This window comes from Branchiostoma lanceolatum, chromosome 13 (assembly GCF_035083965.1).
Source record: "Branchiostoma lanceolatum isolate klBraLanc5 chromosome 13, klBraLanc5.hap2, whole genome shotgun sequence".
In the NCBI taxonomy this organism is placed as follows: Eukaryota; Metazoa; Chordata; class Leptocardii; order Amphioxiformes; family Branchiostomatidae; genus Branchiostoma; species Branchiostoma lanceolatum.
Window position 1 is genome coordinate 12,862,345 of NC_089734.1, and position 23,296 is coordinate 12,885,640.

The 23,296-nt window shown below is 39.9% G+C and overlaps 3 protein-coding genes across 4 annotated transcripts in view; 1 reads left to right on the plus strand and 2 right to left on the minus strand.

Annotated features, from left to right (window-relative positions):
- Positions 1–5,554, plus strand: part of LOC136446894 (uncharacterized) — a 29,923-nt gene extending 24,369 nt beyond the window's left edge. For both annotated transcript variants that reach the window (XM_066445539.1, XM_066445540.1), the window contains exons 7-13: positions 6–136; positions 1,542–1,645; positions 2,094–2,253; positions 2,814–2,918; positions 3,151–3,309; positions 4,122–4,217; positions 4,952–5,554. In XM_066445539.1, coding sequence (XP_066301636.1) covers positions 6–136; positions 1,542–1,645; positions 2,094–2,253; positions 2,814–2,918; positions 3,151–3,309; positions 4,122–4,217; positions 4,952–5,233 — 1,037 coding nt within the window. In that variant the 3' untranslated portion in view covers positions 5,234–5,554. The remainder of the gene's footprint in view (positions 1–5; positions 137–1,541; positions 1,646–2,093; positions 2,254–2,813; positions 2,919–3,150; positions 3,310–4,121; positions 4,218–4,951) is intronic.
- A 322-nt stretch (positions 5,555–5,876) lies between these two features.
- Positions 5,877–11,060, minus strand: LOC136446896 (uncharacterized). Its single transcript, XM_066445542.1, has 4 exons — positions 10,936–11,060; positions 7,752–7,845; positions 6,924–7,082; positions 5,877–6,448 (listed from the first exon to the last, which is right to left on the minus strand). Exons 1-4 carry the CDS (start codon positions 11,029–11,031, stop codon positions 6,369–6,371), a joined length of 429 nt encoding a protein of 142 aa, XP_066301639.1. The 5' UTR covers positions 11,032–11,060; the 3' UTR covers positions 5,877–6,368.
- A 3,061-nt stretch (positions 11,061–14,121) lies between these two features.
- LOC136446858 (ATP-dependent translocase ABCB1-like) overlaps positions 14,122–23,296 on the minus strand; it is a 35,466-nt gene continuing 26,291 nt past the window's right edge. Inside the window, exons 23-31 of the mRNA XM_066445493.1 lie at positions 22,053–22,130; positions 21,483–21,566; positions 20,777–20,980; positions 19,806–20,047; positions 18,750–18,906; positions 17,357–17,554; positions 16,403–16,609; positions 15,442–15,588; positions 14,122–14,677 (exon numbers count right to left, since the gene is read on the minus strand). Of these exons, the coding sequence (XP_066301590.1) occupies positions 14,477–14,677; positions 15,442–15,588; positions 16,403–16,609; positions 17,357–17,554; positions 18,750–18,906; positions 19,806–20,047; positions 20,777–20,980; positions 21,483–21,566; positions 22,053–22,130 (1,518 nt within the window). The 3' untranslated portion in view covers positions 14,122–14,476. The remainder of the gene's footprint in view (positions 14,678–15,441; positions 15,589–16,402; positions 16,610–17,356; positions 17,555–18,749; positions 18,907–19,805; positions 20,048–20,776; positions 20,981–21,482; positions 21,567–22,052; positions 22,131–23,296) is intronic.

Below are 23,296 nucleotides of genomic sequence, written 5' to 3' on the forward strand. Positions count from 1 at the left end.
GATAGGTTGGTGGCTCTCCATGGGGGAAGAAGACTCGTTCTTCAACAGACTGGATGACCTTGCACACCTCAGCAAGAGTATGCACCGTTCCAACCGCTTCGAGACCCTGAACCCGAAAACTATCGGACTCATGCTGGTAAGTGTTGATGAAATTGCAGTCAATATTATAGAACTGTTCGTTATAATCATTTCGTAATCTGTTATATGACGACTGTTGTCCTACGAGTAAACTGTAGGATCCTCACCACTCACTCAAATCATATGTTATTATTCCATATAATCATTATCACTTCCATTGCGAAGTTTATCAAGTTTATTGTTCTTTGTATGAGATACTATTAAAGTAAGTTACTGACTTGAGGCCAGTGCCGCATTGCCCCTGTCTTTGTCTTAAACCATTTTTATGTTGAGCCCAACATACTGTTGGGCACAACATATTGTGTTCGTATAGTTTCTTTCTCCTGTCAAATCTTGTAATCGACTCATCTCGGTCGTCCCTGGACCAACTGAGCTGAATTTGGTATACAGGTAGAGTGGGTAAATACCCTGGGAGCTTTTTTTCATTTGTTCGATATTGACCTTGAAAGTGATTTTATTGAGGTTTTTCTGACCAAAAACGTACATTTTGGCCTCCTGTGCTCTGGAAATCCATCCAAATGACCTGAAATTTACTATGGGGGTACATTGAACAAATATTCAAAGAATCCCATGCGCACTTTCGGCATACAACACTTCAAAATACGATTTTAGAGGGTATTTTGGGGAGAACATCGGCTATTTTCCTCATATGGGGTCACTGGCCTTTAGGTCACATCTTTATTCATCTGGCCAGGTGGACTAATTTGGTCAGCCAATGAGAGAGCGCAGATTTATCAAGCTCAAACTGATTGGTTGAAATAGTCAATTTAATTAGGGGCACTACTCTAACAGGTAAAGTTGTTATTGTTGTGTCCTACTGAAGTTAAGTGCAGTTGAGAAGGTTCAAAACTTTTCTGGTGGTATTTTTCGACACACACAGTGTTTTTCTTATTTTAACACTGCATGGAAACAAAGATTTGCAAGCTTGGACACTATGGTGAAACCTGACATTTCCTCGCTATGTACACGAATTTTCTACCCCTGTGTCACCAAGATTTGACACCAGTGCACACAATAGTGAACACAAAGTGTCCAAAGTTTCCCACCTTAGGAAACATCCCGTGTCGGGACGTTGACAATAACATTAACAATAACAATAGAGAGTTGTAAAGTGCGTGAAAATTTACCTTGAGCACGGAGGCCCTTGTTTTGAGTAATTGTTTAAAGTTTTTGGCTAAAAATGACGTAAACGATTTCAAATACCAACATTGCAGACACACAACAAACGTTAGCCTCTATGCCACAGTCGCTTTTTGCATGGGGAGGGAAATGGGCGAAACATGTTGCATTTGCTCCCGCAAATGTTGCCTTTCTAGTTTAAATGTTGAATTGCCTTGATCATGACAATTCTCAGAAATTGAATACGTATTTTCTTAACGACGATGCAATGTTTATTTTACCAGTATTCTGATGACGACATTGAGCAGTACCAGCAGATTCTCTGTGATCGTCTGACGCAGGATGAGAGGCTGTATGAGAAGAAGAGGCCTGACACTGAGGCAGCCAGGTGAGGAGCCGGCCCAGTCTTGTTAGCTTTTATCCACTCCTAGCGTCACTGGCCGCCAACAAGGCTACCGACGTTGGAAGCGGACCTAAGCTAACAAGTTTGGACTCCAGGCTACTTTCGCCCTGCAACAACATAATATACCAAAATAAGGTATAAACCAATTAATACAACGACAAATGCAACATTTGTCCTGAAGCAAAATCGAACGGTAATTTCTAACAGCATAATTTGACTCACCCAAAATTTTCAACGGTTAAACTCTCGTCCTTAGTTTGTTAAGGAATGAGCAATCCACCTATTCTGTGACGCCATGTTATGCAAGTTGCAGGAACATTAAGCCCCCCCCCCCCCTCGTCTCTGTTAAGGGATGGTTGTAAGGCCCTTATGTAAATGGGTATTTATCCCTCTTGTTTGGTTATACAAATACAAAATTTACCTTTGCTTACAGAGCGTATGAAGACAAGAAAACTGTTGAAACAGTCGAGGCCATGGAGAACAGGAAGAAAATCCGCGGCCTCATCGACAAATTTCTGACAAGTCTGAAGAGCGAAAATAAAGACGACACCTCGATTATCAGTAGGAAGGAACTGCGCATGGCTTTCACAGAGGTATCATATTCATATACATTTATAAGTCTAGCTCTGTGAAGATCGTGATAGTTTTTATGTATTTTATATACCTTTGAATATTAACATTACATTGTACACGCGTATGTCGAATGAAGTAACAAAACTGGAAGAAAGAGCAACTGTGGTCGTCCGATGCGTAGCGTCATTTGACAGATGTTTCGTCACTTACATTTTCCTAAGCAAAGCAGAGCCCGCGGCCAATACAATATACCTTGGAAAGGCTCAGCTAAACCGTGCTGAGGTTTCCACTTTTGTGGGCGTGGCCTCTAACCAGCTGTCAGACAATCAGGCTTTACCGAAATAAAACATTAAGGCCATTCTCTGATTGGCTGACAGCTGATTAGAGGCCATGCCCACAAAACTGCGTAGGAGAATGGTTATATCTTCTCGCGTTGATGGAAGTTAGACATGCTGGTAATAAGATAATTCGACTTGCAGCTCGGTCACATTCGTCGTAAATACTCGATCGCAGTGCTATACTAACGGGCTCCGCCCCTGAGGTGTCGCCAATAAATATAGACTATATCTTCTGTTCACAGGCAGGAAACAACTCTCTGACTGACAAAGAAAAGAAGAGGCTCTTTGGGGAGGCATACTCCGTCGACCAACTCTTCGATCAAATAGACGCTGACAAAGACGGAAAGGTCTGTGATTTTGCATGCTTAGAATACAAAAATTATACATACATATTTCTTTCATTGATGTTACATATATATATACATCGAGCATTTTATGGATTCTTGTGACAATGTTGCGATATGAAAGATTGGCAGATTGTTTCAGCCAGAGAAGAATTATCAAGCCAATGTTTGTAGCTATATTCGAGATCCAAAGTTTTTTAAACGTATTTTTTTCGTCTGGGCTTCCTCTTTAAAGCTGACCTTTCAAGAGGTTCACCAGTTCTTTAAGAATCGAGGCTTCAGCTGGCTGACTAAAGGAATGGAGGAGAAGAGGCAGCATGTCTCCAGTCTCACGGACTACACCCTGAAGTACTTGGATCTCCTCGGAGTCATCGGGAAGAAAGTGTACCGCAAGGTGCGTAGAGAAACTTACCAGGAAACTCGTTATATGGGTGCGCTGTACGGAACGCTAACATTGTCGAAGAGTCATTAGAAGAAAGGATTATACAAATGATTGCATCTAGCGTCTGCTTTATAATTTGTATTTTTCATTGTCAGAAGTGTTCTGGGTTGATACATGAATATAAACATTTACATGCAACTTCCGTGGGTTGCCGTTTCCTTACGACTACAATCATTATTAATCATAATTATATATTTAGATGACAAATATGTAGAGTTTTTAAAACAAGAAATAGAGGTAAGCCTTGTATTCCCAGCTAGCTCTTAACATACTTCATTGCATCACTGAAATGTGACTGTCCGTCAATGTTCCCAGTCAAGGACTGAATATTTATTTGGATTTAGATTTGGATTTATTGGAATTGCAACAGTGCAATACACGTGGGACACGGGCAGCTATTGCTGATGTTGTGACCCACACACATGTACCCGATTTTTACACTTGGGTGGAGGGTGGGGAAAATCGTGTTAAGTACCTTTTTTCCCAAAGGCATAAGATCTGTGGCAGCAGGGGATTCGAACCCGGAACCCCTTGGTTTTGAGTCGGAAATCCTGCCGTTACGCCACACGAACCCACTTACGCCACACGACCCCACAAAGGACTGAATGTATCTTTAGTCACGAACGTTTGTAGAAATACAAATCAACAACAAAAAAGTTAAGTGATACACTGTACTGTAGTCAAACTGACTAAAACGAGTCATCATAACCTGTGTCACAGCTATATTTCTCTGTCATTAAATTCCATGTTTGACTTTGTCTCAGGTTGACGACATGGAGAGGAGTATCGGGGTGGACAGTGACTACGTGAAGACGACAGACTTTCAGCTGGAGGACGAAGATAAGATGTTCCTCTTCAAGGTATTTTCTAACGCTTTATAGACCACTCACGATGTTAACTATACTATGGTGTCTACCGTACCTAGCCTTACCCTGGTAGACAGACTTGGGATCGGGCCGTTATCCAGTTTCATCGGCGGCCCAAGGCAGTAAGCCCGCCGATCTTAAGTATCTCTACGGGGGAGCTCTAGCTCGAGAGAGTTGACCGGCCCGTACCCACCTGCCTAACTGGCCCGATCCCCAAGTCTGGCTCCTAGGGTAACCTAGCCTCTACCAGGCTCCACAGGTCGCTGAAACAATAGTACACATAGGCCAAATACACAGATATCATGCCATTGGAGTTAGCTGGCCAAGGAGTACAGTTTGCGATCTAGTATGTTATACTTAGCTGTCTTGATAAGTCTCTTAAAGTACAGCCTCGCTCTCGGCCTGTGCAATATCATTGGGGAGTATCTGCTAAACCGAGCTGAGGTTCCCATTATTGTGGGCGTGGCCTCGACCAGCTTTCAGCCAATCAGAGAATCAGATTTACCTTAAGAAAAATTGCGGCGATTCTCTGATTGGCTGACAGCTGATTGGAAGTCACGCCCACAAAAGTGGAAACCTCAGCCCGGTTTAGCAGAGTCTTCCCAAGGTATATTGTATAGACCACGGGCGTGGCCCTGCCTATTAGGAGACTGGCCTTGATTTAGCATTAAAAGAAAATCTATGAACATCACTTGAAGATATCTTCATAATTTTCTTTCCATGGACAGAGAGGAGCAACCGGTGCTCGAGCGTTCTTACGGACGTACATCGCAAAGAACGACCTGAAGCCCGCAAGAACTGCCGGGCAACGTCGCTGGAAGAGCCTTCAGCGATGCGTCCTGTTCTCTCCTCGGCAGAAAAAAGTCCCCGAGCCGGGGAGCCCAGCTACTAACGGCGGGCCTGAAAGTCCAGCTGCTAACGGAGTGTCGGAGAGTTCAGCTACTAACGGCGTACCGGAGAGTCCATCTTCTACCACACAGGCTGAGAGTCCAGCTACTAACAGCATCTAATATGTTTACATTGAAGTAAATATGACCTAGAAAGCCATCGGTATGGTTATGAAAAAGATGATTGTGCTACTACTAAGGGCATCTAATATGTTTACATTGAAGTGAATATGACCTAGAAAGCCATCGGTATGGTTATGAAAAAGATGATTGTGCTACTACTAACGGCATCTAATACGTTAGCATTGAAGTGAATATGGCCTAGAAAGCCATCGGTATGGTTATGAAAAAGATGATTGTGCTACTACTAACGGCATCTAATAGGTTTACATTGAAGTGAATATGGTCTAGAAAGCCATCGGTATGGTTATCAAAAAGATGATTGTGCTAACGGCATCTAATATGTTAACATTGAAGTGAATATGGCCTAGGAAGCCATCGGTATGGTTATGAAGAAAAGATGATTATGTTATACGCACTTACGTATACTGTTTTGTTAAAAACGCTTAGTGAAAATAGGAATTTAGCGTTTTTCTGCACGTTATTTTCAGCATTTTTTGTTAAACACTTTTCTGTGTGAATGACTCAAGTTAATTCATTGGATAATAGATAAAAGGAGGTCGAGTGTAGCGATACTTCTCTATATCATGATGGCTCCGAGAAATACTATTACATTGCCACATTCATTTTGCTCCTTGAATTGTACTGTGGAGTGAAATATAGATCTGATAAGCCCTTTCTTGTGCATACTATAGCTTACAACACGAGATTTTGTACTATACTTTTCTAGTCAATGTGATGGATTATTTTCGTACATAGCCGTACGTATAAAGACAACACCAAGCTGAAGAAACACCGAATAAATGGCAGCAAGAGATGTCCAGAAATGTGTGTAGTACTTTTTGAGATGCCTGAAAGTACAGAAACTAGCGGCAAGTCGAAATTTGATCGTAGTGACTACAACGTTTTGTTGTGAACATCAATGTCAAAGCCATATTTTTGTGGGTATTTCTTACGTTTCTTGCGTTGGCGTCTTTAAGAAAGAACCAGAAATTCCTCGTACAAGAGAGGAGATGTCATGATTTCGGTTTCTTTTTAACAGTCGACACCGGATGTGACGTCACCACCGGACGTGACGTTACGGTTGACCAACGAAATGTTGAACGTTTGTTGCATTTTGCGAGTAGTTCTTCCGACATCACGGTACCCTCCCTCCGGAAGCCATCTCCAGTTCTTCAAACGCAGCAGCTTCCAGAGCTGAGGGCTGCAGGACAACACCTGTAGAAATAGACAGAAAAAGATGGATTGATGTCTTATCTTATGATGGTGACAAAATCGATTTGTAGTTCTAATTCATACCTCCCTATGCAACTCAAGCAAGGCGGTTGTGTCAACATTGTTGTTGACAAAAAAGTGAAAAAGTAATTGACCATGATTGATTGAATTAGTGAGTGAAAGAGTAAATTAATTGGTTGAATGAGATCGTGAGTGAGTGAAATAGTGATTGATTGAAAGTGGGAAACTACTGTAACAGAAAGTGAGTGAGTGAGTGAGTGAGTGAGTGAGTGAGTGAGTGAGTGACCATGAGTGAGTGAGTGAGTTTCAGACCGTGAAAGCTTTCGCATTTATAGGATATCAACTCAAATATCAAATAAGCGACCTAGTTTCTCCACCAATCCTGATACTGATGAAAAACATGTTGTTTTTTTTCAATTTCAAAGTTGTTCAGCTCGAAGCCAGAATTTCCCCTTACCGCCTTGTTGCTGTGGCGGGGCGGGTCTGGGCGCCCCTTGCTGCGGCATGGCGACTTGGTTCATGTACCCCATCGGGTTCTCTCTCTTGGCGTTCCTCGCCTCGATCTCCTTCTTGGTTCGTGGGATGCGACATTTGGAGAAGCAACAGGCGGTGATCACTGAGGTAAAACACAACGACGCGTCAATCACGCCCCCTTGTGATCTTACATGTCACTGCACCTGCCTCCAATTGACAGCCTAGTGCATCCAAATAGAACTCTGCAATCCGTGCTTGAACTAAGTGCACACATTCTAGTTTAACAAACGAGGTATCACACGCAATTAACGCACAAAGAAAAGGCTAAAGCTAGTGTCTGCACATTCCATTACTTGATAGACTTTTCATACTTTAATAGATCATGCATAAAATGGAAATAGATTGAATATGTGAGTACGCTTACGACAGAAGAATTCACAATCACAAAATCTACATGCATTAAGCAAAGGCGTGAAATCTTATCATCAACTTTCCATTTGATATCATTGTAGCGTGTCTAAGTAGAATATCCTGTTTTCTTTCTCTCTTTCTTTATTCATTTATGCATATAAACTTCGTTACCATAAGGCGTGTAGCACATGTAAAAGGATGTACCATGCGCCACCATGTTTCTCTTGTAGAAGAGAAACATGGTGGCGCATGGTACATTCATTTACATGTCTTCTGCCCAACTTAACATTACATGTTCAAGCACACTAAAAATATATAATCAAAAAAGTATATACAAGTTATAACCAAGCATGCGCAACTATATAAATGATACAATGCTGGTTAGAATTAATTTTTTCACCTATAGAGGAGACCCCGGTGACGACAATGGCGATGAGTTGCCACAGACGGAGCGGTCCCAGCACCACAGTCTCAGCTGTGATGGGCTCGACTTTCTGTACAAAGAGAAACACGCATGAAGAGAAAGAGAAACAAGACTATGCTAATAACGGCAGTCCGTCGTTTCCGACAACGACGTACCTCCTTTGTTTCCTTATGTGTATGTGAGTACACACAAATATATAGGAGTAAGGCGTGTGCTTAGAACGTTCTAAGTGGAGACGAGGCACTGACTTGGCCACCCTGGCAAGTACGTATTCTCCAGTGGCAGGGGGAGAGAGCAACGACTGGGTTCGTGTGGCGCAACGCCAAAGCGTTCGGTTCTGACTTTCGAATCTTTGGAAAGGCACTTTACACAACCTTCCTCACTTCACTCAAGTGTAAATAAGTACCTAGCCCAGGTTAGGGACGTCCCTCGGATAGGACGTTAAACGGAGGTCCCGTGTTTGGAGAGAGCCATACCCCACGCACATATCGCCTTCTTAGTACTTTATACTACATCGCAGAATAAACTTCACGTAATCGTCTAAAGCCAGGCGAATTAAACAAGTGGTTAAAAGTGGTCAACTGCGTTAAAATCAGAATCGGTGTATAGTACATAGCATAGCAAATATTGTATTAGTGGAACATTCTAACCGTTACAACCCCTTCCCCGATTCTATTTCCCCGTGATACTGTCTTCCAAGAAACAGTAAACCCAAGGAGGTTTAAACCTCCTTGGTAAACCGAGCCCTTCACAGTTTAGCTAGACACTGGATGATACATAATGGCTCAGACGTGCTGAGAATGGGAACCACTGTATATTACTATTCCAAATCCGATGGCGCCAATTCATCTCTGACTCACATTATCGATCGGGCTTGTATTAAATGACCAAAACAACAGCTACTAGGTCAACGTGAGACCGTGCTGCATTTCAGTATCAATTTGACGCCGTTTGCAGATTTAGTCATCATTTGCAGGGCACAACACCCAACTATGGCTCAAATTTCAGCAGTTCTGTGAAACATTGCTTCCCAACATTCATGTGTAAAACGTTTATAGTAAATGATTATAAATTCGCCAAGAATGTTATATTTAGGGTACCTTATTTCCGTTTTAATGAATGTCTAGTTTATGTGGACTGCATAACTCTAGAAGTTGTGGACGGATCCATATTATATTTCATAACGTTATGTGGGTCGGTGTCGGCAAAACAAAGGACATGTTCGAATATATGTGCCTCCTAGCGACTTTCTACGGTACTGCAGCAGAACGTCAGATTTTCATTTACAACAAAACAAATACTCAAGCAACTAGATAAAAGTTTGAAACAGTCAAAAGTTTCAGACAGCTTCTGCTGTCTTTCGTCAGTGCATTCACCATTCACTAACGAAAGACAGCGGATGCTGTCAGAAACTGCTGTCAGACTGTTTTGAAATTTTATCAAATTGCATGAGTATTACTAACTATTTTGGGCGTATCTTACTACCTCTGTGGATGTATATCCTTCATCCGCGCAGGTTTTCCTTTGTATCTAAGCCACGCTAATTCCCATTGCACAAGAGGACTTTAAACCAATAAAGGATTCTACAGGCGAACATTCCGGATTCATTCACATTTATTCCCGTGGATCGATATGTGTGAAACGAGCCCAGATGTTGCCCTGATGAAACTGTATTCAGCCGCTTGTCGTTAAACGCACCGACGCGCTATGGTCGTTTGTATTCACCAAGTCGAACTCAAAAGCTTGTTATAATCAAATTCAAGAGAAATATTCTAATATCATCATGAAAGGTCTTATACACAATGTATTCGTCAGTATAGTTCTGTAGGAAAATAGCGTTTGCACATCTACTTATGAATATAAACTTTATCAATGATATCGCTATGATCAACTACATGTATCACCGAACGAACACAAATGCCCTTCTAATACTAGGTTGAAGTTATCTGAAATACACACACTCACACACACAAAGACACACATGCAAATAAACACACACACACACACACACCAAGGAGATTATATATAACATCCTTGCACACACACACACACACACACACACGCGCGCGCGAGCGCGCACACATACATACATACACACATACACACACACACAAACACACGCACTCGCGCGCATACACACACGAACACACACACACGCGCGCGCACACATACATAACGTTACACATTTAAATCATTCTACGGTGGTGCCGCACTCGGGGATTACTGTCCCAATTACACGGAAACAAGTCTGGATCCCAGGCTAGATAGAGATGATCAGAAAGCCGGGAAACAATCTACGCCTGGGATGACTACCCCATGTACACGGTAAGTAGCCGAACGAGCCCGGAAATCAGGCTAAATGGAGATGAACAATAAAGGAATCAATCTCCGCGCCCGTACCGCATGGGAACACTGTCCCAATTACACGGTACGGAGGGCCGCACTACGGCATAACGGGGCCTCGTGGTGGGGGTTTCAACACCGGTGTTATACTGTATCTAGCGAGCTATTATATATAATAGTTTCTCTTAAACGGTATAAGACACACTGTATAATGTGTCATTTATGCCTTTATTTCTTTATTAGAGTTCATCACAATCTGAAAGGGAGGGCAAAACAGATACCTATGCACCTTTACAAATTACCCTCCCATGTTTTTATAACAGTATGTCAAAACTAGACACACACACAGACACATACAGACACACACACACACACACACAGACACACACACAAAAAGACACACACAGACATACCGACACACACACACACACACACACACACACACACACACACACACACACAATCATGTAACATGTACAATCCAGTATACTCTAATGCCAACTTGCTATTATAGATATCATGATCACCACATTAATTAGTGATGTGGTCGAAAAGAATACAGCAATAAAAGTATGAACATAACTTAATGCTCTTTTGTCCTGCAAGACTGATGAAAATGCACAATATGTCTTTTTTCGGCAATATATATTTTACTCCTTTCCATGTCACCAACATCCCATACCTATTGCCTTAAGAACGCATCTCATAGCGCCCCCCACCTTAAGTGCGATTACCATATAACCCCTCCCATCACAGAAAGAAGTGTATTAGAGGAATGTATGGTATCTCTATATACAGTACATCTTTATTGTCTTACCTTGTTCCTGGTCAGTTGCAGTGCGGTTGCTCCCAGGTACAGGTACGAGATGACGGCCCAAACCAGCGCGAAGCACAAACAGCCAGGAGCCGCCATTTCTTCAATTTTTCTGCCCAAGCACTAGCGCAGGGTATCACGGGAAATGAAAAGCAAGAGCAATAGTGAGGAGAGAGCCGCATATCGATCTTATTAAGATAACAGTTTACGGTAACATTTCTTGTCATGGGCATGAACTTCGACTTGTTGTTGATTCTTGGACAGAACTTTAATCATCTAGCTACGTTAGAAAGGAATTGTTTCCTATATAGTGATGTAATATCGTTGTATCCTTGATAGATCCTATCATATTACACCACAAGCTATGAAGCTTAAATTGTAATACTGCGAGACAGTCATAGCGCTTGCGTTTTTGCACAGTTCTGCTAGGCGGCGCTTTTGTACCGCATCGAAGACAGCTAGTAGTAGGGATTACCTTTGAACAGTTGAAGTACCTGCGGTTGGGATTTTATAAATCTATACTTTTAATTGAATACTTTTAATTGAATTTATCAATTCAATCAAGGGAATAGCGTTCAGTGTTCAAATATATCATTAATGACCTTCTTAATGGGACTTATTTGCGCAGGAAAAAACAACAACGAACAAAGCACTTTATAACGAGAAAACTTTATTACAAGAAGTTGAAAACTTGAATACATAACTTTTAAACTCACGACAATAGCTGACATCCATACAAACAGCAGCAAATAATCCTCACCATATATAACAGTATATATAGATCAGCAAGACAGGTTTCCTTCAAATAGATAGTTCAGTGTCAAGTTTACTACGATACTTAAATAAAAGATGTTAAACTATGATGTCAAATAGAAATGCAAACCTTAAAAAAATTGAATTAACAAAACCTGAGACCATCAAACACCTAATACTAAGAGAAATATTTAGAATAACTAAATGCAGTCTTTTATCTCCTGGGAAATAAAAAAGGGATCTTTACAAAATCTTTCTTCAACCCTCAAAGGATCCTCATTTCTTTGGTTGTCCACATGCCATGCCAGTTTCACAGCAAATTCAACGACTCATCTTCCACCAAATTTGGTTCCATTGCATAGTTCCTACTACAATTGTTTGACAGTCATTCATTTTTACAAATGAAAAGAAATAAGCGAAAAAAATACAGATTATGCCAAAATTAGTGTACAGCTGAACTGACAATAGACATTTGTTAACAATGTTAGATATCAAATATTTCTGATAACTATTAAGTAAAAGGCCAAAGCGAAAAGTTGCATGGTTCAAATTGAATACCATAAAAGTTACACTCAAATATCACTCAGAAAGAATATCATTTTTGAAAAAAAAAATGATTTCAAAACTAGCTATGCTGTATATATATATAGTAACTCAACAACATTTCCTATCACAAAGATTGTCTGCATATTAACTCTTTGCCAAATTACATTCCGTTTCGATATGAAAATCAGAATATATAAACAAATATTTACAAAGATACCACCATGTACAATATGTTGATATACAGAAATATCATTTTTCATCAGCTGAAAAATTACCTTCAAAACCATCATTCAAATGCACCCCAAACATGTTAACACTGGAACAAATGTTCTAATAACTGACAAGAGCTGACACTAAGAAATCATAATGATGTCCTTAATTGAAGACAACATCATCCTTAACCTTAAGAATATTCAGTTCAAGAAGTGATACTGGCTTGTTTAAGGCATCAGCAATGTTTTAAGGATGGCTAAATGTGATATACAATAATCTTAGAGTGAATGTATATGATATCATAAAATCTGATACTGTTTTCGGATATCAATTAGCAATGTGTAGATGTAATATTGGATATTCATTCTGGCACTTTCCGTCAAACTATATAAGAGACCATGGTTTATCTGGATTATGTATATTTCACATTTTGTCATCTACTGAGCATTTTGCATTCAAACTCCCCTACCCAACTAGGGGCTAGGTAGGTAGGTAGGTACCCAACTAGCTTGTCCCAAAAATTCCTATGCTCAAGCCCGTTTAAGTACTGTTAACAGTTGTCATAAATAAATACTTCAAAATTGTCACATCCGTGGTGTATAATTTATATGGCTGGTGATTAGAATATCATTAATGCAACGTTAGGTTATTAATTATTTTTCAATAATTCTTAATAGGTTATTCATCAAGAGAAGCTAAATAGACTCCAAGAATATCCAGATCCAAGAATATTCTATCCTTCCAAGGTGGAAAAAAAACATCTTACAACATTTGGCAATTGTGATTGCCTGTCGTAGTGAGTTTCCTATATAATGTATATATATACACACACATGATAATTAGGCTTGTATACTGTTAAATCTTCCAACCATGTAAAATTAAATGTTTGAAAAGGGCTTCTAGATTCTTGTGGATTCATGTCTATAAAGTTAGAGAAAGAAAAGTAACGATAAGAAGTACACAATAGAACTTTGATAAGTAGTTTCTGTGCTATTTCATTTTGTCTCCGTACAAGAATATTGGATCCAAAAGATATCAAAATCTGAAATATATATTAAGTAGTACAGCCTTAAATGTAATCAAGTCAAAGACTTTGGACATATAAAAATGTTACCAACAGTAGCAGCTTGTGAGAATGTTTCTTTATGTTATAATACTGTCAGACACGTACAACCATTGGCAGCATAGAAAACCCTTTAAGTTACATTTTGTAGTACACATTTTAGTACAAAGAACATGTGAGTAGAGGTAGAGATTTGACAGTAGAAACAGTGTGAAGACAAGGATGGGTTTTCATGTACAATGTAAATACTACAAACTTGGGAATGGAAATTTCCCAGTGATAGTATAGTTCAAGAAAGAATGGGTCTGTCAATAAGATCATTGTACCTTTTTGCCAGTAAAATCTTCTTGGGCAATCAGATAATTGTGTAAAATTTGTTTGTTTTGTTTTCCAGGCTTGATAGTTCGCACTTAAACTTATTCTTCTCATACTCTCAAGGCATAAGGAATTTTGTGCATGTATTTTCTTTTGGTCACAATACCATCAACTGACATTTGTAAACTTGTAGTATCATGTCTTTGCCTCTTGAATGAAAATATATAATTGGGTATATTCTAAAAACTTAAGGCCCTGAATTGAATTGACAATTTTGAGAGAAATACTGTACATCACGCTTGAAAAGAAAAGGTACAAGAACAGCTCACATAAAGAACCCTTGCAAAAGTAGTGTGTAATGCTGGATTGGTGCTGCATTGATGCTGGACTAATATGACACTTTTTCATCAATGCCACCTCAGCACCTGGCATCAATGTAGCACTATGCTACTCATTCAAGGTTTTGCTGAGTTGGCAGTTTAGAGAGTGGTAGCGGTATATCAGACAGCCATGATAATTACTCTGAAATTACTGTGGCAGTCGGCACCAATGCTGCATTAGAGCAGCATGAAGATTTTTAGCTTTAGGGTTACTGTAGCATTACACTCCATTTTTGCAAGGGAATGTTGCACACATAAAGCAGTATAATCAGTTCTAGGTTTGTTTCATCTGTGCGTTGACCAATTTGTAATACAGCCCCTTATTGGCCAGCAGCTCCTGGTGTGTGCCGATCTCCTGCACCTTGCCGTGGTGGATCACCGCGATCTTGTCGGCGTTAAAGATGGTGGACAGGCGGTGGGCGATGACGATGCTGGTCCTACCTTCCCGTGCCCTGTCCAGTGCCTCTTGTACAACCTGCAATGGACAAAGCATGACACATTTTTGTTAGCTAGTAGCGCTATACAGTTTTGCAATATGATCCAATAAAATCATTTTTACCTCTGCCAAGCTACAATTAAGGTGCTGCTTTTTTTATCATTGTTGAACATTGATGATTATTTACTTGCACAAAGGACTTTAGATTTGAAACCTAGCTGCTTCCTTTCAAACTGCAGATAATGACCTAATCCAAAGACAAATCTCCATGTATGCAGCTTCAGGATCTTAACCTTTAGCACTCTAAGTAGCTGTTTGGCACCCAATTCCCTATAGGTTCCAGGGTTATAGGAAGCAGAGAGAAGGTTAAATTTGTGCTGCCAATAGCTAGACTAAGTGTAGAGCTATTCGCCTGTCTCAAAGAGGCAGTTCACATGATAGTGAATGCATCTTTCTCTATTGTAGTTATCTGTATCTGTATCTATAAAGCCGGTACGACCGCCATTAGGCATAACACACCAGCCTCGCAGGCACGCGGCGCGGCAGCAGCTGGTTATATTACACCGAACGGTCTGTTACACCTAGACTATGCATATCTGTAACCGTTCTTTAAAGCTACTTAGTGAAGATACTCCTACAGTACTTGATGAAAACGAGTTCCATTCTACTATGGTTCTCGGGAAATACGAATTTTTGAACACATCAATCCTTGGCTGATAACTCCGGTACTTAAAAGCATGACTATTTCTAGTCCTCTTCTGAGCTGGCATTAGATACTTATCAGTTAAGACTCTAAGACTAACCTTTTCACTTTCTGTGTCCAGAGCAGAAGTTGCTTCGTCCAAGAGGAGGATCTTGGGATTGCGAACAAGAGCGCGGGCGATGGCGATCCTCTGTTTCTGTCCTCCAGACAGCTGGGTACCCTTCTCACCAGTGTTGGTCTCATAGCCCTGAAAATACAAGAGTCATTTAACATTAAATTTCCATCAGAAAATACAAGTGTTGCACATACATGTAATAGAACTCTTAATTAAAAGTACATTGTACGAAGTAACATTTCAGCAGTACGATTGTAAGTTGTTACTCTCATCTCTTACAAAATAAAGAATTTGATTTAATGGTTTGGCGGTCTTAATACATATTAAAGGATAAAAAGATGATACTTGTGCTGTTTTATGACACAACAAAATGCCAATTGAAATGTTTTGCAAATTTTAAAGGGAGAGTCTCTGCCAATCAGCACAAGGTAAACTAAATGGATTATTTCACATCTTGATCAGCTGATTCAGAACAAAAAGACTCTTTAATTTGTACACAACCAAGTGTTTTATTCAACTGATGTTTCTGTGACAGTCTGTCACTTTCCTCGAGGCAATTCTGACTGGTTCACTTTGCACTGCAGCTATAGGTGTTGCTGCTTACAGATGCGGTAAATACTCTTAATTTTTAACCGCATCTTTACGCAGCAACACCTAATCTATATACTAGTATCTGCAGTGCAAAGTGAACCATTCAGAACTGGCCTGAGAAAGGTGACAGATGGTCACCAAAACTTCAGTTGAATAAAACACATACCAATGGTTGTGTACAAAGAGTCTTTTTGTTCAGTGATTTTTGTTCAGTGATTTACCAATTCGATAAAACCATTCACGAAAGCTTAATCAGTGTTATGATAACCTTGACCACACCTCCTGATACTTTTTAGATGAATGGTTCTCACAATACTACTACATGTACACTTGGATATCTTTCATGACTACTTACATCAGGCAGACTTATGATGAAGCTGTGGATGTTCGCGGCCTGAGCGGCGGCTTCGATCTCCGCCTGCGTGACCTCGCGCTCGTTGTCTCCGTACGCGATGTTCTCCCGGATGGTCGTGTTGAACAGGATCGGCTCCTGAGACACGATGCCCATCTGTTTCCGCAGCCACTGGATGTTCAGCGTACGGATGTCTTTCCCGTCAATCATCTAAGTCAGAGGTATCGAGTTAGAATTTATTTTATTGTACATCATGGCAGGTGGAACATAAACAGATACCAAACATGCAAAAGAGCTGATTTGCATAATCTATACTACCGCTTAGTGATAAATGATGAGAATTTTATACTTGTGACATGTGTAAGTTAGTTGAAGGTGGACATCACCATGCATAAATTATGTTGATGTGTAAGATATTTGCATAAGATTTACAAAAGTTTTAAATATTTCATAGAAGTATGAGGTTGACTTTCTGGCTCCTATGGTAGCAACTGGATCTATCGCAGGATGCCTGTTTCTTAGTTTGTCACCTTTAAGAAATTTCACCCATTTGCTTTTCATTTTCCCACAAAAGGAGTCACTGTGGTGTTATGAAAGTTTTATTGCAAGTTCAAGCCTGAGGGCTCATTTCAAGTTCATTGTACAAAATATAGGGAAAAACATACATGTGACAGTATACTGTGACTGACATTGTTGTAACAATAGACTACTTAATACTAGAGTTAGCAATATCTAGACAAGCAGGGTTTGACTTTTTTTGGATACAATGGAAGACAAAAAGCCCCACTTTTTCTCTAGAATTTGTGGGTTCTGTGGTTTTAAGAAGAAAGTGGCTTTTTGTTCGTCAGTGAATGTATAAAAGTTGGGGTATTTCATGGTGACTTTTTTTAAACAATTCCGATTCTTATGATTCTAATTCTGATTTTGTGAAGAATGTTGATTCGGACATTTACTCACCACATTGCCAGCAAGTGCGTCATAGAACCTCTCCAACAGTTGTACAGATGTGCTCTTCCCACAGCCGCTGCTACCCACCAGGGCCAGCGTCTCGCCTGGGCGCACCGACGTACTGAACTGTTTCAGCACCGTCACCTTCTCACGGGTCGGGTATGCAAATTGGACGTCTCGGAACGACACTTCGCCCTCGCAGCTTGACTGTTGAAACAACCAATGGCATCTCGCTTAATAAGGCCATGCCGATTTGATTGATATATGTATGATATCCGTGTGCACATAATGTTTCATCTGTTTAAAAAAAAAAGAAAGTTTTCAACCATACCAAAAATCGTACAAAAAATGCAAAACATTTCGTGGATTGCAAATTTCTAAAGATATTGGAAAATGGATATACTTATGTCGTGGAATGCCAAAGTCAATTCCAAAGTCAAAGAAGAAAACGTGAAAGGACAAAAATGCATGAAGAATCTTTTTTTTTGGTATACCGTCTTTTGCGTGTTCGGTCGTTTATTCGACCACTTATATTTAAAAATGAAGGCAACTAATTTTGTTTAGCCAACCTTTTTTTTTCTTCATGCTCGCATCCGTTTTGGGGTCCCAGAGGATGTCATCCATATGATCTAATCAACATGGCCTATAGCTAATTTATATTACTAAGAATATAAACCAGTCATAATGCTACATACATTCACTACTGCACACCGAGACAGCATAATTTCTAGTACAGATTGTTATGTTTAATGCAGGTTTCCTATAAGAATACAAGATCATGTTAGATTTCCTAAAATCTGAGCTGCACTATACCTCTACATTTAAGACTAGTGTAGTTACAACGCCAGCATAGCAATTGAACAAAAGAAACTCAAATGAAATAAATCTAGAAAGCTAAGGCTACATTTGCAAGCAAAGACAGAATATTTCACTCCCTCTGCCTCCCCATAGATTGTTCCATCAAATTAAAGGTAATTGTTACATTTTTTGTTCAAAAATGGCCCAAACGCCTAAAATCATATAAAGGCCTATTTTAAAAAAGAAAGTAAGGTCTGTGTGTATTTGCCCACTCTGACTCCATGCCAGATTCCAGTTTGGCCAAAATATGATCACACTTTTTTTCATTTCTATTTGACCAAATGGCAGGAGAGGAAGGAGAAGAAGATGAAGAGGAAACTGCATCAAGAACTATATATTTCACTCCCACCAGTCCTGTGGTATGGAGTGAAATATAAAAACAGTATATTTCACTCCCATAACAGTGGCATAGAGTGAAATATAAAAACAATATATGTCACTCCCATACCAGTGGTATGGAGTGAAATATAAAAATAAATATATTTCACTCCTATATCAGTGCTATATGAAGTGAAATATAACAAAACAGCCAAGTGAAGCTCACTGGTTTCTCCCCTTCCTCGCTAGAGCTATCGATCGCCGGTTGTCGGTCAAAGAGCTGGAACATTTTAGTCGCTGATGTCTTTGCCTTAGCATAGTCTGGCGCAAACGAACTAGCCTGTCCTATAGCCATGGCTCCAAAGATGATGGCACCTAGCACACTGTATATACGGAAGGAAGAAAATGTTATAAATCGTGAATTACATGCAGGTGAAGGAAACTTACGGGTTTTTCCCCGTCTTGGCTGGAGCTGTCTATTGTCGGTTTGCGGTCGACAAGTCGAAACATGAGCGTTGCAGAGGTCTTTGCTTTAGCATAATTTGGAACAAAGGAGTTGGCTTCTCCAATAGCCATGGCTCCAAAGATGATTGCACCAAGCACACTGTTTGGAACAGCAAGCATTTAGCAATGAACCAATCATATATAGTTAGTCAGTCAATCAAAAATCAATCAAATGGTTAGTCAATCAGTCAGCTGACCAACCAAAATCTTTGACTTTTTTTTCATTTCTCCATATTATCAATTTGGTAAATTGATCAGTTAACAAAGCAAACGAACAATGAATAATGCAATCATTATTCAATCAATCAATCAATCAATAAATCAATTAATTAATCAACCAATCAATTAATCAATCAATCAACCGATATACATGTATCAATCAACCATTTAATCTGACAACCATCCAGCCAACCAACTAACCCATCATTATCATTTTACTGTAGACTTTCTTTCATTTATCCATATCATCAACCAACCAACCAACCAACCAACCAACCAACCAATCAATCAATAAACCAACCTAACCATCATCACCAGGTCTGATCACGATTTTTTTCTCACTTATCCACATCACCAATAAATGAATTCAGTGGTTAATCAAGTTAACAAATCAACCAATGATTCAATTGATAAATCAATGTTGCAATCAATCAATCAATCAATCAATCAATCATTCAACCAACCCGGCAGCATCCATCACCTTTGACTTTCCCTTCATTTCCGATTCATATTCATTGAAACACATTGAAAGTAAATTACACAAGTGTGCATCACTTACAGGAACACGTCTCTGAAGTTCATGTGCCCGTTGGCGACCAGCCATGCCCCGAAGCGGAAAATGGCGGCGTAGGCGAAGTAGATGATGCACTGCGAGAATGCGAACCCCAGCCCCGTGATGTGGGCCTTCTTCTGAGACTGCTGGTACGGCCCCTTGAGTTTGTCGGCGTACAGGTCGCAGAACTTCCTTTCCATGCTGAGGGAGGCCACGGTACGGATGTTTTCCACAGCCTCAACTGCCGTCTGGGAAAGAACAATAAAAGCTTTGTTGGTGTGACATTCATATGTGGTTTCATTGAGCCCTAGTTTCAAGTGACAGCTGTGGTAATGCGAAAACATGACAAAACAATTGGCATGCCTAAAGACAATTCTTTGAAGTTAGAAGGATGTTTAAGACAATTAACTTTAAGCTGGATTTGTAGGGTATAACGTTACCTTTTCTTTGGAAGCAGTGACACACAAAATGCCCGAACTATTTTATTTTCTATTCCCCTTGGCCTACAAGGCTAATCTTATCCAGGATTCAAACATTTCTTATATATTGAACAATAACACATTTAAGAGACTCCCGGAAGACTGGATTTTAAAAAAAAACTAACTTAAAGCTAAAACCATATGGAAGGTACTTACAATTTCACTTTAACTAGACTATCAATCAACACAATCCAACTCTAGAAGGGAAAATCTGAATTTAATCCCTTTTTTTCTGTCTCATATTTTCAATTCTTCAGATGCATGCCAAAATTTGGGAATGGAAGCTCTTTGCAATGTAACTCTAAGACTTGCTGACATCAATATTTAAATAAAGAACTCCAAAATGTTTTTAGTTGGATATCTTGGCACAAATGCACTGAAAAGCCTCGCTGTTAAAAAGAATTTCACAAATCAAATCTTTAATCATATTCAGTCATTTTTTTCATAGACATAGGACACATCTGCTGCCTTGCTTCTTCATCTTGACCTTTGACCTACCTTCCCAGCATCCTCCACAGCCTTCTTCTCCTCACTAGAGTAGCCAGCCAACATCCTCATCTGCAGGAAACCTGCGAAGATCATGAAGGGGACGAACGCCAGGCACAGGAGGGTCAGCTGCCAGCCGTAGATGAAGGCCAAGATCACGGCCACCCCCAGGTTAAAGATGTTCTGTACGATAGTGCCGAGTCGTGCGCCCGTAGCCTAAATGAATAAAAAAACAGAAATTAAATTTATGACGGTTACCATTGATTCACAAATTAGAGAAAGCTGAATGAATATTGCAGCAGCTTCAACGTTGATTTAGTTCTAAACAAAAAAAATTATTAGGACAAATAGCCCGTAATCAAAAAATAAAGACACTGTAACACAAATTTGATATAATTAAGCTTTTTTCAAAGTAGTGCGCTGCATCAATCATTCATTCCAAAAAAAAAGAAGCCAGGGGAAAAAAATTAATTTCTGTTAGATTTTTGTGATTTACATCAGACGATGTAGCCTTCAATATTGTTGTGATATCACATCGTTTTGTATCCTGAACGGTAGATTAAGCCTACAATATAAAACAAACTAATTGAGAACAATCATTCAAACAGCTTATTATCAAACACACATCATGTACACGAAAACAAACAAACAACATTTACACAACTGCCATGATTTAAGTCTTACATATCGATTATTAAATATAAACAACTTTTCTCACCCCTTGGACTTGTGAAGCCTGTACGGCCAGTCTTGTGGTCAGTGCTCCCGTGTTATTCTTGTGGTCATCAAAGTAGCCAATTTCCTTCAAGATATGGGGAAAATATTAACGTTAAATATGCCAATCTTTATAACAACATAGACAACAATCTTCCACAATTAGGTGAAAATTGATTCACCAAGAAGGTTTTGGTTTCTAGATCTGCAGCATTTGTGTGTGTGTGTCTTTCACGCTAGCCATCTGTCAACACGATAACTAAAGAATGCCTGGATGGATTGTCTTCTGAAGTTGATACTCAGTATGTAAGTAGATCTTCTTAAGACCTGAAAATGATTACATTTTGGGCCCCCTAGCGGCTTGCTATGGTACTGCAGCAGAACTGTTGGTTCCGATATCTCGTGTTCTGGACATGCTATGGTCATGATTTTTTAGTGTTGTGGTAGATAGCTCTTGTTTAAAATGGTAAGTGAAAGGGGATTGTTTTGGGTTTTCAGAACTTATGTGATAAGCTGGTATCTACTGTATTAATAACTATATATACATAGAGGCGAATTTTGCCTATAGACTGACCTGTCTAAGTAGAGAACTGAAGCCCATCTGCCTGAGCCTCATGGTCAGCATTTCACCAGACTTTCCGTAGCAGTAGCCCTGTGGGAAGTAAAGAAAAATGGTGAGCAAGAGAAAAATGTCAAGTAACAACTATGTGAATGTCATTCAGCACCAAGGACAGAGACTAAAATGTGCCATGTTAGTACAACATAAAATCTGTAACAGGGGGTGCCCAAACATCAGACGTTTTTTTACGCGCTGGAACTCACGGCGCTCCATTGCTGGTTGCCAAGTATTATCTTGTGAATCTTACTTCCCGATCCGGGATGTCTAAACTTCATCAAAACATTTTATAAGATTTAATGTTTATCAACATATTCAGTGAATCATGGTTCCATAGAAGAAAACAATGAGACATGGATGCCTCTGTACATGTAACTCAACTGGTAGCAGCCCCACACGGGGAAGGGCATCTTGGTTGGAGCTGCATCTGTCTTTCAGAAGGGACATAAGATGGGGATGCGGTGATCAAGAAGGCGCCTTAAGGTCTCGGGTCTCAGAGTTTTTTCTACAATTCAGGGCCGACCTGACTCGTTCCGAGAAAGGCAATAGCACTTTTCCAAACATCCTTTTCTGGGCAATTTAATGTTTCCAATGGATAGAGGTGCCTTGCCACTGACCGACAGACGCATTTGATATTTTCTGTGGAAACATAATTTTTGGTGAAAACCGTCATGTAAAGCAATTTTCATCTCCAAAAACTGCTATTTTTGGGCATTCTTCCAAGGCCACTGGAAGGAAAATAAGAATTTCCTAGGATAATAACTGATATGACAATAAAGATTATCATTCTGTCTGTGCAATTAAGAAAAATGAAAAAAATCATGAGGATACGTTTTCCGCCATTCCCGATAGTGCAAAACCATGCAAAACGCACATAGAATGCACTATTCGGGTAATCAGGCGACAAGGCCGCATAACCGTCATTGGGCACTAATACCAGGAAGTCTTCGCGGACGACCAAAACTCCAAAACCGTAAGAGCTATGAAGATCAGGCTTTTCAGGAAATATAAAAGATTACACACTGCTATAGCGATAGCCGAAAAATCTGGAGCCAAAACTACCGCGAAAACCGAGGATTTGCCTCTTGTTTTAGGGACTCTTTAGCCATCCGGTAAACTTGAAATTCTGAAACCTTGAGCACGTATATCTATTAGGCACTACTACATATACAGCCTAATCACTCAGATGGGTACCTACTGGC